The following is a 14695-nucleotide window of genomic DNA, read 5'->3' as shown; positions in this document are numbered from 1 at the left end:
AAAACAAGAAGAGGAAATTATATGAACAAATACAGTTCTATGACACAAGAAGGTAATTAGCAAATTAATGATCACATTTTCTTTGGAATCGATGTTATATACAAAATTAATTTTTAGGAGTTTAAATGAAAGTAAATGGATCTGAAGTTCCTTTTTATCAGCTGTAAAAATATTCACTGGCCCCGTGCCCAGAGTTTAAAAGAAATCAGCATGAGTCTAATGAAAAACAAGCTGTAGGTCTCAGGGAAATTCAATATATACTCTTTCTTTTCCTTTTAGTTTCTGATTGGTTTCCATGGGAATCTAGGCTTGTGGGAATCTCTAGTCGTGGAAAGCAGATGCCTGAATTTTCATGGCTTAGTAAAAGTGGGGGTCAGTGAAGAGATAAAGATGATTAGAAAATGAATATGGTAGTAGAAAACATGATCATGTTCGAAACAAAATGCTGCAAGTGACATAGTTTTCAAAACACAACCTGCAAGGCTGTTCTGTATTTGAGAGGTATTACAACATAAAGAAGAAGAAAAGAAAAAAACCCCACTAAGGTAAAGGCATTAGCTCTGGGTTTAAATTCTGAATCTGGCTCATAAGAAAGAAGCTCGTTGGAGAGCAGTTCTCCTGGGTTCCCTTACTTCATGGTTCTCTGCTTGAGCGCTCCTTTCCAATAAAGTCTTTTGCTTTGTCAGAGGAGAGAGGAAGGAAGGAAGGAAGGGAGAAAGAAAGACTTAGGTACTTTGGCAGGGAGATGACTGGGAAGCTGGATTTCAGAATTTCTCTATGACAGAACCAGAGGTCTGAGAAAGTAAGCTGCAGAAGAGTGAGTTTTCCTTCAGTGAAGCATTACCAGGAGCACTGAACTGGGAATCAGAAAAACAAGCTAATTCCTGAATCTGAAAGTAAAAAAGTGGCCTTGAAGAACTCAAACCAGACCTAAGTTTACTTCTATAGAAAACAGCTAATATTCAACTATTCTAATTGCTAAGAAGCTACTATGAAGTTTTTTTCTTACTAGAACTATGTTGTTACGGTTGTTCAGTTGCTAAGTCCTGTCCAGCTCTTTGCGACCCCATGAACTGCAGCATGCCAGGCTTCCCTGTCCTTCACTATTTCCTGGAACTTGCTTAAACTCACATCCACTGAGTCGATGATGCCATTCAACCATCTCATCCTCTGTCAACCCCGTCTCTTCCTGCTCTCAATCTTTCCCAGCATCAGGGTCTTTCCCAATGAATCAGCTCTTTGCATCAGGTGGCCAAAGTATTGGCGCTGTACTATGTTAGAACAACTCGGAAGTAGTGATATCTATCAAGATTTGATGACATTTTGTTCCTTGTAACTATGAAAGTAGAAATGCATTAACTACAGTCAAAGTATTAAAGAATGGACAGGTTTTTATTTCAATTCTCAGATTTGTTTAAAAATAGACCAATCTTGGTTTTGGTTGAAACACTCATTTGGTTGGAACACTCAATTCAAAGACCCTAAGTATTTGAAATCAGGTTCTAAACTGGAAAACCAGCAGACAGGTTTAAATATAGTTTCTAAATACTCAGAAAAGGACAAACTTGATACTGGCTTGGAAACCTAAGAAGTTAGAATGTAATGAAGCAAAGATTTTTCAGGTTAGGACTCTCTGCCCAGAAAAGGCAGCTTAGCTAAGGCTGAAGTCAAATGGAATAATACGTAAAGGTTGTTAACGCAGCCCATCTCAGTCCAGAGGTGGTCTTGAGCGATCATTAAAATTCCAGAATATAAGGGTTTTATAAACTCAGACTTTCTAGGTAATGTGGCCATTGCAAATGCCTTTTGGTGACTTCTTTTAGAAGCATGTACTTAGTGGCTCAGCAGTGTCCGACTCTATGCAACCCTATGGACTGGAGCCCACTAGATTCTTCTCTCCATGGAATTTTCCCAGGCAAGAATACTGGAGTGGGCTGCCACTTCCTCCTCCAGGGGATATTCCTGACCCAGAGACTGAATCTCTGTCTCCTGCACTGGCAGGCGGATTCTTTTATCACTGAGCCACCTGAAGCACACCAAGAGCTAAAACCCCATTTGCTTACACTTCAGATATCCACTGGCCACAGTTTGTGGGAGAGTGAGCACTTATTAAATTGGTTTTAAATAGACTGAGTGAATACAGCTACATTGATGCCTGGAAGTACCCACTAAACACTCCAGGTCATCTTCTTGCGTGCTCAAATTTAAGAACCACTGGATTACAGCATAGATACAAGGCTTCCAAATAACTCCTGAGGTGAAGGCTGGGGAAATGTGACCTGAGTGCTTAAAAGCCTAGGCCAGAAACAAACAACCCAATCAACAAATGGATAGAACATCTAAACAGACATTTCTCCAAGGAAGACATACAGATGGCCAAGAGGCACATGAGAAGACGCTCAACATCGCTAATTATTAGAGACATGCAAATCAAAACTACGAGATAATCACCTCACATTGGGCAGAATGGACATCATCAAAAAGTCTACAAATGATAAATGATAGAGAGGGTATGAAGAAAATGGAACCCTCCTACACCATTGGTGGGAATGTAAATTGGTACAGTTGCTATGGAGAACAGTATGGAGAGTCCTTAAGGAACCAAAAATAGAGTTACCATATGACCCAGCAATCCCACTCTCCTGGGAATATATCCAGAGAAAAACACGGTTCAAAAGGAGACATGCACCCCAATGTTCATTTCATCACTGTTTACAGTAGCCAAAGCATGGAAGCAATCTAAATGTCCATCGATAAATGAATGGATAAAGAAGATGTGGTACATACATAGGTACATATATACAATGGACTACTACTCAGCTATAAAAAAAGAAATAATGCCATTTGCAGGAACATGGATGGACCTGGAGATTACATACAAATATCAGACAGAGAAAGACAAATATTATATTACATCACTTACATGCAGAATCTGAAAAAATGATACAAATGATTTTGTTTACAAAACAGAAACAGACTCACAGACTTAAGAGATGGAACTTGGGGTTACTGGAGGGCAAGGGTGGTGGAGGGAGGGATAGATTAGGATTTGGGGATTGACACATACATATTGCTATATTTAAAACAGATAACCAACCAGGACCTACTGGATAGCACAGGGAACTCTGCTCAGTACTCCATAATAACCTAAATGGGAAAAGAATTTGAAAAAGAACAGATACATGTGTATGTATAACTGCATAACTTTGCTGAACACTTGAAACTAACACAACATTGTTAATCAACTAACTCCAATATAAAATAAAAATTAAAAAATTGTAACAATGAACAATAACAACAAAAATGTCTAGGCTAGGAACCATTCTTGCTTCCATTCTCCTTCTGCTGAACTACAAATAATGGTCACCAAGTTCTGGATATTTTATCATTTTTTTATAATAGATTTTTAATGAGGTATAACACATACATAGTAGTGCATACGTCTCAAGTATATAGAGACATCTGTGTATGAGTGTAAGATAAGGAAACCAAAAGCTGTTGGTGTTGTTTTCCAGAAAAGTTTCAGAGGTATTCTACTCTTCTCCTTTACTTTTTAAATCATTAACATGCAAACATATTTTTAAAACTGAAAATTAATATTTAGTTTTCACAGATGAATTGAGAATTCTCTTTATGAATAAAAAAGGAACACTCAACCACAACCTGAGGCTTCTTTAATTTGTGTATTTAACATGATATAATTTTTCAAAGTGGGTGGGTAATCTTCATCTTCTTGAAGCCAAATTAATAACCTCATGGAAGATTAAAAATGCATAATTATTGACATTTAGTGAGATTGCTAAAGCTTTTTTTTTATCCTTATCAACAAATAAATGTATCTGTTGAAATCAGAGAAACAGTAGCTTCCCTGAATCGAAACATTTCTAACAGTTAGATATCTTTTGTGAGAAACCCAGGAAAGGTATGATTGATTTCTTTCTTGGATTAAACTGAGTGTGCTAAATGAAAAACAAACTAGGTACAGACGTACAGTATATTGAGATTAATTTTATTCTCATGTGTATCATTTCCTTAGCTGCTTGGACTAATAGTAATTTGTTTCCAAAGAAGTATGTGTCAGAATAACTAAGTCAATCAACACAGTTCAATAAACTTTTACCATATATGTATTTTGAAATTGGATAAATGTTTCTAATAAACAAAATGGCTAGCATTTGTATTAATAATGACTTTCTATATAAGTAACATAAAATGTATTCATTCATTCAACCAAGACAAATCAGACACTGTGCTAGATTCTGGGGCATTCAAAAATAAAGAAAACAAGTCTCTCATCTGGAACTCCAATCTGGTGGGAAAGACACAAGTAAGTAATAATTATCATACATGTGAGACAGTGGGGCTCCAATAGAGGTATGAACAAAATGCTATGCAAACATGGGTTTTTCCTATTAATCAACCTAAGATACCACAACATAGTTCATTATCACAAAAAAACCCAAAACCATAATAAATAATATATGAAAATGGTTAATCTTTGGGTCAGTAATAGTAGCAATGACTACTTACATGTTATGGCTGTTGAGATTTACAAAACACTTAGGTAAATTAATATCACATGTAAGTATATGTACTTTACAGTAGATAGGCCAATTTTGTTACTTAATATCTTTTTTGTTATTTAATATCTTTATCCATGGTGTTTGTGAGCACTTTAAGAGCAGGAATCATGTCTTTCATCTTTGCATTCCAAGGCCTAGCACAGTGCCTGTCACACAGTAAGTTTTTAACATATGTTGAACGTATGCGTGCATGCACATATGTATGAATATCAATGTTACATAAGTAGCACTTTTGAGTTCACAGATAACAGAATTAAGTTAAGACAGACAATACTTGAAAAGAATATTTGGTATCCAAAATATCAGAGAACTTCACTAAACAAGGCATGTGAAGTTTAACAGGGCTCAGTATTGACAGTACTTATTTATAGCAGACATATTATTCATTTTTTAATATTCTCTCTAGATGATGCTGTTAAAAGTGCTACACTTAATATGCCAGCAAATTTGGAAAACTCAGCAGTGGCCACAGGACTGGAAAAGGTCAGTTTTCATTCCAATCCCAAAGAAAGGCAATGCCAAAGAATGCTCAAACTACCATACAATTGCCATCATTTTACATGCTAGTACAGTGGTGCTCAAAATTTTCCAAGGTAGGCTTCAAACAGTACGTGAACTGAGAGCTTCCAGATGTTCAAGACAGACTTAGAAAACGCAAAGGAACCAGAGACCAAATTGCCAACACTCGCTGGATCATAGAAAAAGTAAGAGAATTCCAGAAAAATATCTACTTCTGCTTCACTGACTATGCTAAAGCCTTTGACTGTGCGGATCACAACAAACTGTGGAACATTCTTAAAAAGATGGGGATACCAGACCACCTGACCTGCCTCCTGAGAAATCTATATGCAGGTCAAGAAGCAACAGTTAGAACCAGACATGGAACGAGGGACTGGTTCCAAATTGGGAAAGGAGTACGTCAAGGCTGTATATTGTCACCCTGCTTATTTAACTTACATGCAGAGTACATCATGAGAAATGCCGGGCTGTATGAAGCACAAGCTGGAATCAAGACTGCAGGGAGAAATATCAATAACCTCAGATATGCAGACGACACCATCCTTATGGCAGAAAGTGAAGAGGAACTAAAAAGCCTCTTGATGAAAGTGAAAGAGGAGAGTGAAAAAGTTGGCTTAAAGCTCAACATTCAGAAAATGAAGATCATGGCAACTGGTCCTATGACTTCATGGCAAATAGATGGGGAAACAATGGAAACAATGACTGACTTTCTTTTCTTGGACTCCAAAATCACTGGAGATGGTGATTGCAGCCATGAAATTAAAAGATGCCTGCTCCTTGGAAGAAAAGCTATGACCAACCCACACAGCATATTAAAAAGCAGAGACATTTCTTTGCTCACAAAGGTCTGTATAGTCAAAACTATGGTTTCTCCAGTAGTCATGTTTGGATGTGAGAGTTGAATCATAAAGAAGGCTGAGCATCGAAGAACTGATGCTTTTGAACTGTGGTGTTGGAGAAGACTCTTGAGAGTCCCTTGAACTGCAAGATCAAACCAGCCAATTCTAAAGGAAATCAGTCCTGAATATTTACTGGAAGGACTGATGCTGAAGCTGAAGCTCCAATACTTTGGCCACCTGATGCAAAGAGCTCATTCGTTAGAAAAGCCCCTCAAGCTGGGAAAGATTGAAGGCAGGAGGAGAAGGGGATGACAGAGGATGAGATGGTTGGATGGTATCACTGACTCGATGGACAAGAGTTTGAGCAAGCTCCGGGATTTGGTGAAGGATAGGGAAGCCTGGGGTGCTGCAGTCTATGGGGCTGCAAAGAATCAGACACGACTGAGCAACTGAACAACTACTAGGTGTATAAACATGATACAGAGCAGATACTTGGCAACTACTTATTGAATGAACATTTCTACTTCCACAATATATCTCCTGGATCCAACTCTTCCTCTCTCTTGGCCTGAACTATAATAGCTTTTATGTACCTCCATTCTTATCCTCTTCCAAAGTAGATGCTAATGACTTGCGAGGAATTTGTACTCAGGTTTTCAGGGTTTGCTTTTCAAGTTCCAGCTACTGCTAACACTAAAGTCCACCTGGGTTTTTCCATCTTTCTAAGAATCCTGCTTCCTGCTAGGGTTGCATTCTTTTACATTCCAATTTGGAAAATGTCTTAAAGGAAAAGCCAGGATGAATGTGGAGCTAATTTCACAAGCTTCCCTTCTCTGAATGATCCTGCCTGTGCTGACTGTTTCCAATGTCTTCAAACAACATATCTATTAAGTTTTCAGATGTTTTTGGCAGATGAGCTGTTCAAAAATAGGGGTTCATGGTGAGAACTTATGCTTAGTCATGAAAGCCTCTGGTTGGTAGCTCTTTACTATGATTTCTTTTTTTATATTTTTAAATATTTCTTTTTTATGTATCTTTAAATATTCCATCAAATATTCCATCTGGTTACTTTATATTGTGTTTTTAATGTTTTTGATAGAAACTTGTTTATTGTTTCTGCTGACTCTCCTTGACAGTATATTGCTTCCTTATGTGTTTGGTGATTTTTCACTGTGAGATCATATTTGGTTTATTTTAATATATATGGGCAGGAGGAGAAGGGGATGACAGAGGATGAGGTGGTTGGATAGCATCACTGACTCAATGGACATGAGTTTGAGTAAACTCCGGGAGTTGGTGATGGACAGGGAGGCCTGGCATGCTGCAGTCTATGGGGCTGCAAAGAGTTGGACACGACTGAGTGACTGAACTGAGCTGAATATATATGGGAAGTTTAAGGTGAAGCTATTTTCTCTAAAGAGAATTTGTGTCTGTGTCTGCTGAAAGGTAGGTTGGGCTACAGACCTGGGACATCTCCAACCACTTTTGAAAATTATTTCTAGATCCTCCACCATCTTATTCCTGCTTGAACTATACTATCTCTGATTCTAAATAATGGTGCTTTTGCATGACACACAAAACCAAACACAATACCCAGGTTTGATGTGGGCAGAGTAGAGTATTAAAGAATGATTATCACCCTTGTTCTGGAAATTCTACTAATACCAGTATAACTTAACTAGTATTCTACTAATACTAGTATAACTTAAAGATGTATTATGGCTTTTGGCAAACACACAAAAACACACAGCAACACAGAGACAGGGGAAATGCATAATTATCAGATAGCTGCGAGACCGTGAAAGTTGTTATTTATAAAATCAGTTATGTAAACTGTGACATGTAAATCATAGTTCTATTTATTCTTTGACACTAAAGAAATCACTACCAAAAAAAATAAAGGAGAACCAAAAAGCAAATGGAAACAAAGCGCTGCATCTCACTGAGAGGCTTCACAACTCACACGGCTGGATGTGCCCTCCCCTTCCAACTTTCTTCACATTATACCTCTACAAAAACGTCATATGATTGGATCATCAACTTAACTTTTTCTCGCATGATCCATTTAATGTGCAATTAGTTTCCCCTAATTTACATTTTTGAAGTTGAGTTTTAAACCTAAATGAATCACAATGAAAAAAAATCTAAAGTGTATTAACTTCTTAATACTGGGGCTATTCCCAATCTGAAATGTTTACTTTTTTATGATAACAAGTTAAATAGAGTTACCCTTCCTGACTGAATACTTTTAACAGCTGACAAGCTTAGGTGAAAGGTTACAGATACCTCAGCAGTAGTTAAAAGAGAGATTGAAAATGAGGGAGAATTCTTTTAAATTACTGTACTGAAAAGCAAATTCAAGAGCAATAACTTTGGAAATAACCTGACAGACCCAATTGATAAGAGTATATAACTAGCATATTCAGAAGTACATCTTAATGTCAATCTTTTTTTATGCTTTCAACTAATGAAAAGGTATTTTTCTAACCCCTCAATTAATCAGCTATATCTGGTTCACATTTTTTAATGGGAAATAACTAATAGTTTCTGCTGGATCTAATTTTCATTGCTTTTTGTTCCAAAAATACGTATCTAAAATAACAAAGAGAAAAATACCAGGCACCAGAAATACATTTTATAGACCAAAATTTCATGGTGAGAAAAACTGTTTTCAGGTAAATAAAATCTTCAAATAAGTTTAGAAGCTTCCCATTTAAAAAAATTTTGATATGCTTAATCCTAAAAAAACTGAGCTCTTAACAAGCCTTTAAAAATTTGAAATAATTTATACTAGCAATATAGTATTAGATTTTTAAAAAATTGAAAATACATTTCAGAAAATAAATTTCTTTTATGCTTCTAACGCCACATATTTTACAAGATTACAGCTTTTTATTGTAAAAGTAACACTCACAAAGGAAAACATTTTAAACAATGAGAAGTACTAAATTCATATATATTCCCATTATTTCAATCCAAACACTACTGACAATTATTATTTTTTGGCTGTGCTTCATGTGTATGGCTTCTGGGATCTTAGTTCCTGCTGCTGCTGCTAAGTCACTTCAGTCGTGTCTGACTCTGTGCGACCCCAAAGACAGCAGCCCACCAGGCTCCGCCGTCCCTGAGATTCTCCAGGCAAGAACACTGGAGTGGGTTGCCATTTCCTTCTCCAATGCATGGAAGTGAAAAGTGAAAGTGAAGTTGCTCAGTCATGTCCGACTCCTAGCAACCCCATGGACTGCAGCTAGTTCCTGACCAAGGATAAAACCCATGCTCCCTGAAATGGAGGTTCAGAGTCCTAGCCACTGAACCTCCAGGAAATTCCCAAACCCAGCCACTACTGACAATTTAGTGTGTGGTAGTTTTCTTTCTTTCTTTGCCTTTTCCAATGCATAAACTGACTTGTAATATAGTTTAACATAGTCCAATCATACTATCCATATAATTTTATTTCCTTTTCCCCAGCTTAATCTTAGATAAGAAAACAAACTTCATTGCTTGAAGAACTTGAATAAGTGATGGTTATCTGTGCTTACTCTCTGCAGTTTAAAGACGGCATTTTTTGAGAAAACATATGAAAATAAAGTTATAAACCTGAGATTTCTTTACTATCTGTCCATTGCACAGTTCCACTAATCAATTTAAACATACCCCAAAGACGGTTACTCTTCACAGTAATTTGACTTCTCACCTTTTGAGCTGCAAGATGGAGGGCAGTTCTCTGGCTATGATCAGTTTTATTAACATCTGCTCCTGCCTTCAGCAGAGTATCTGCACAATCCAGTCTGTCAGCCAACACACAATACATAAGTGGTGTTCTCCCAAATTGATCTTCTTTGTCTTTAAGGGCAGAGTTCCCTGTGAGGATAAGAAACAAATAGTGATATTTGATAATTATTTTTGTTACCACTAATATAACTAGGAACTATATTTACTAGCTGTTTCTCATCAAGTACTGGGGTAAATGCATTAAATATACTACCTCAGTTTTACCCACCCTATGAGCGAGACAGTCATAGTCATAGTCATAAGTTGCTCAGTCGTGTCTGACTCTTTGCGACCCCATGGACTGTAACCCACCAGGCTCCTCCGTCCATGGGATTTTCCAGGCAAGAATACTGGAGTGGGGTGCCATTTCCTTCTCCAGGAGATCTTCCCAACCCAGGGATTGAACCCCCATACCTATATTACAGGAAATTGAGACTCAGAGGAGTTGGGTAACTTTTTCACCTTACACTGAAAGTAGATGGTGAAGCTAAAATTCAAACTGAGTGTTGACTTTAAGCAGTATGTTCTTAACTACTATGTTATACTAAATTAACATTTTGAGATATGAGGTTATTTTTTCCCTCCCTTACTCTTTGTCAAAAAAAAAAAATTAATGTAGACCATACACTAGGCATTGTGGTACGCTTCTGAGAACTACAAAAATAAGTCATGATTGACTTCCTCTTCTAGACAATAAGGAACAAGCACATAATACCATGATCCTCCTGCTAATTAAAACTAAACATTCCAGGAAAAGTAAATGAAAGGTGGTGAAAGGAAGGCAAATTGGTTAGAGAACAATGCAACTCCAGGAACAATCTGGTGTTGAGTTCTCAGATTTGGGGGGTTTTTGCCTCCTATATATAGAGACAGCCTGGGTGCTAAAGTAGCCAGAACACCAGAAACACCAAGAGGCACATTCACAAAATTCCCCAAGAAGCCTGTTCTCTCCAGTCAAAACATCAGAACAACAGTAGCTCAGCAGCACTGAAATCTTTTGACTAACTTCTTCTATTCAAAGCACATGTGACAACAAACTGTACCTCTTTTCCTTTCCATCTGATACTGCAGAGACTGTGGGGAAGGAGCCCTATGAAGCATTATGCCCTGAATCAGGCAAAGGATAGCAATGAGGTATTACCTTATCTGTTCTTAACTAGACAGTGGAGAAAAGAAAGGAGGAAGCTAGAGAAAGCAATTCTTTATATCAGTTCATAATGGATAACTTAGCAGACCATGTATGGAACTGACCAAAGTGAAAATAGAAAAAACTTTGAGAATTGAACTCTTAGTAGAATACTGCCCAGGTTCTAAATTGGCCAGGGTATTACAAAAGTGGGGCAGACCAGACAATAATTTGCAAAAGCTTTGAAAAAGTTTGACATTTGAACCACAGTCCACAAAATTGGAACAAAATGTTCATTCTAACCTAAACAGACTATCAGTTTACTAAAATAGGAGATTTAAATAGGATTCAGTCATTACCATAATATACCAAATGTTCAAGATATAATCCAAAATTACTAGACAAACCAAACATCAGGAAAATATTAAATAAGATAATAAACAGGCACCAAAATTGTGATGGAACAGATATTAGAATTAGCTGACAAAGATTTTAAAGCTGCTGTCATAAAAAGTCTGATAAGCAACTATGAATGCTCTTGAAGCAAATGGAAAAATCCAAAGCCTAAGCAATGAGAGTAAACATAAAGATGAACTCGGCGGGACTTCTCTGGAGGTCCAGTGGTTAAGAAGCCATCTGCTAATGCAGAGGACACAGGTTCAACCCCTGGTCCAGGAAAATCCCACAGGCTGTGGGGCAACTAAGCCCGTGTACCACTAGGCCCACTCTCTGGAGCCAGCACGCTGCAACTACCAGAGCCCGTGTGCCATGGAGCCTATGCTGTGCAACAGGAAAAGCCACTGTAATAAGAAGCCTGTGCACCACAGCTAGAGAAAACCTACATTCAGCAACAAAGATCCAGTGCAGTCAAAAAAACAAAAGAAATAAAAAAAAAATTTTAAAGCGATGAATCCAATGAAAATATCACAATAATAACATTTTTAAAATAAGTAAAAAACCAAATAAAATAACCAAAATAAAAACCACATTAAATAGGCACAATACCAGAATGGAAATGACAAAAGAAAGAATCACAGAACTTGATGACAGACCAACAGAAATTATTCCGTCTGAACAACTGATAGAAAAGATAGAAAGAGAAAGAATCAACAGAGTCTCGGGGCTCTGTGGGACAATAACAAAGTTTCTACCATTCATATCATCAGAGCCCCAGAAAGAGAGGAAAAAGAGAGGCTAAAAACATATTTGAAGGAATAATGACTAGAAATGGCCCAAATCTAGTGAAAAACACAGACCTACAAATTTAAATAGTTGAGCAAAGCTCAACAAAATAAACCCAAAGAAATCCATACTGAGTCAGTCAAAATCAAATTTCTGAAGACTAAATTCAAATTATAGTGTATTTCTCATAAGAAACTATGGAAGCCAGAGGTAATGGCACAACATTTTGCAAGTGTTGAGGGGGAGGAGAAAGAACTGTCAACCCAGAATTCTACATGAAGTGCTTGCATAGACCGGGAGTAAAAAGAAAGAGAAGTGTTTGAGGATAGCTAAAGGATTTAGCAGTTATAGGGGGTACAATGAAATTGTTCTAAAATCAATTGTTGTGATGTTTGTACAATACAACTCTGTGAATATGAAAAAACTATTGAATTGCACATTTTAAATTGGTATGTATGCTGATATGGTGGATCTCAATACTTTCCACTACATACACATTAAAATGAAATGTCAAAAACATTCAAGAAATGTAGAGGAAGACAGGAATGGGAAAAAAAGAGGAATGAAAAACAGGAAACAATGCATAATAAGTTGGAAATCTTAAATTCTAACATTAATGATTATATTATAGGTAAATGGGGCTTGCCCAGTGATGCAGCAATAAAGAATCTGCCTGCTATGCAGGAGATGCAGGTTCAATCCCTGGATTGGGAAAATCCCCTGGAGGAGGAAATAGTATTCTTGCTGGAGACATCCCATGGACAGAGGAGCTTGGCAGGCTACAGTCCATAGCATGGCATAGTCGGACATGACTGAGTGACTGAACACATATACATTCATATAGGTAAATGGTATAAGCACACCAATAAAAAGATTTTTTAAAAAAAGAGGGAGAACTTAACTACATGCTTGTGGGTTATCTATTTTATATATAGTACTGTGCATATTTTAATCCCAAACTCCTAATTTATCCCTCCCTGATCAACTGGTTTTTGATAAAGGTGCAAAGGCAAACCAATAGATAATTTTTTAAACAAATGGTACTAAAAATATTGGACATCCACATATAAAAACAAAAAAACAAACAAAAACCTACACTTTTTACCATATACAAAATTATCTAAAAAACAGTAGTAAATGTAAAATCTCTATAAATAGGTAAACCTTAGTTCAGTCGCTCAGTCGTGTCTGACTCTTTGTGACCCCATGAATCGCAGCACGCCAGGCCTCCCTGTCCATTACCAACTCCCGGAGTTCACTCAGACTCACGTCCATCGAGCCCGTGATGCCATCCAGCCATCTCATGCTCTGTCGTCCCCTTCTCCTCCTGCCCCCAATCCCTCCCAGCATCAGAGTCTTTTCCAATGAGTCAACTCTTCGCAGGAGGTGGCCAAAGTACTAGAGTTTCAGCTTTAGCATCATTCCTTCCAAAGAAATCCCAGGGCTGATCTCCATCAGAATGGACTGTTTGGATCTCCTTGCAGTCTAAGGGACTCTCAAGAGTCTTCTCCAACACCACAGTTCAAAAGATTCAATTCTTTGGCACTTAGCCTTCTTCACAGTCCAACTTTCACATCCATACATGACCACAGGAAAAACCATAGCCCTGACAAGATGGACCTTTGTTGGCAAAGTAATGTCTCTGCTTTTCAATATGCTATCTAGGTTGGTCATAACTTTCCTTCCAAGGAGTAAGCGTCTTTTAATTTCATGGCTGCAATCACCATCTGCAGTGATTTTGGAGCCCAAAAAATAAAGTCTGACACTGTTTCCACTGTGTCCCCATCTATTTCCCATGAAGTGATGGGACCAGATACCATGATCTTCATTTTCTGAATGTTGAACTTTAAGCCAACTTTTTCACTCTCCACTCTCACTTTCATCAAGAGGCTCTTCAGTTCCTCTTCACTTTCTGCCATAAGGGTGGTGTCATCTGTGTATCTGAGGTTATTGATATTTCTCCCGGCAATCTTGATTCTAGTTTGTGCTTCTGTGCAAAAAAGATTTTCAAGACCCAGATAATCACGATGGTGTGATCACTGACCTAGAGCCAGACATCCTGGAATGTGAAGTCAAGTGGGCCTTAGAAAGCATCACTGTGAATAAAGCTAGTGCAGGTGATGGAATTCCAGTTGAGCTCTTTCAAATCCTGAAAGGTGATGCTATTAAAGTGCTGCACTCAATATGCCAGCAAATTTGGAAAACTCAGCAGTGGTCACAGGACTGGAAAAGGTCAGTTTTCATTCCAATCCCAAAGAAAGGCAATGCCAAAGAATGCTCAAACTACCGCACAATTGCACTCATCTCACACATTAGTAAAGTAATGCTCAAAATTCTCCAAGCCAGGCTTCACCAATATGTGAACCGTGAACTTCCTGATGTTCAAGCTGGTTTTAGAAAAGTCAGAGGAACCAGAGATCAAATTGCCAACATCTGCTGGATCATGGAAAAAGCAAGAGAGTTCCAGAAAAACATCTATTTCTGTTTTATTGACTATGCAAAGCCTTTTGACTGTGTGGCTCACAATAAACTGTGGAAAATTCTGAAAGAGATGGGAATACCAGACCACCTGATCTGCCTCTTGAGAAATTTGTATGCAGGTCAGAAAGCAACAGTTAGAACTGAACATGGAACAACAGACTGGTTCCAAATAGGAAAAGGAGTATGTCAAGGCT

General features: G+C 37.7%; 1 protein-coding gene across 4 annotated transcripts in view; it reads right to left on the bottom strand.

Moving 5' to 3' along the window:
- The window catches only part of INVS (inversin), a 131252-nt gene that overhangs the window by 102389 nt on the left and 14168 nt on the right, over positions 1 to 14695 (bottom strand). For 3 of the 4 annotated variants that reach the window (XM_055578640.1, XM_055578639.1, XM_055578643.1), the window contains exon 3: positions 9636 to 9802. In XM_055578640.1, coding sequence (XP_055434615.1) covers positions 9636 to 9802 — 167 coding nt within the window. Of the gene's footprint in view, positions 1 to 3107; positions 3148 to 9635; positions 9803 to 14695 lie in introns of all 4 variants that reach the window. The other variant, XM_055578641.1, reaches the window with a different exon arrangement.

This window comes from Bubalus kerabau, chromosome 4, assembly GCF_029407905.1.
Source record: "Bubalus kerabau isolate K-KA32 ecotype Philippines breed swamp buffalo chromosome 4, PCC_UOA_SB_1v2, whole genome shotgun sequence".
Taxonomy (NCBI): domain Eukaryota; kingdom Metazoa; phylum Chordata; class Mammalia; order Artiodactyla; family Bovidae; genus Bubalus; species Bubalus kerabau.
Note: the sequence above shows the minus strand (reverse complement) of the source record. Positions and strands in the feature narration are given on the sequence as shown.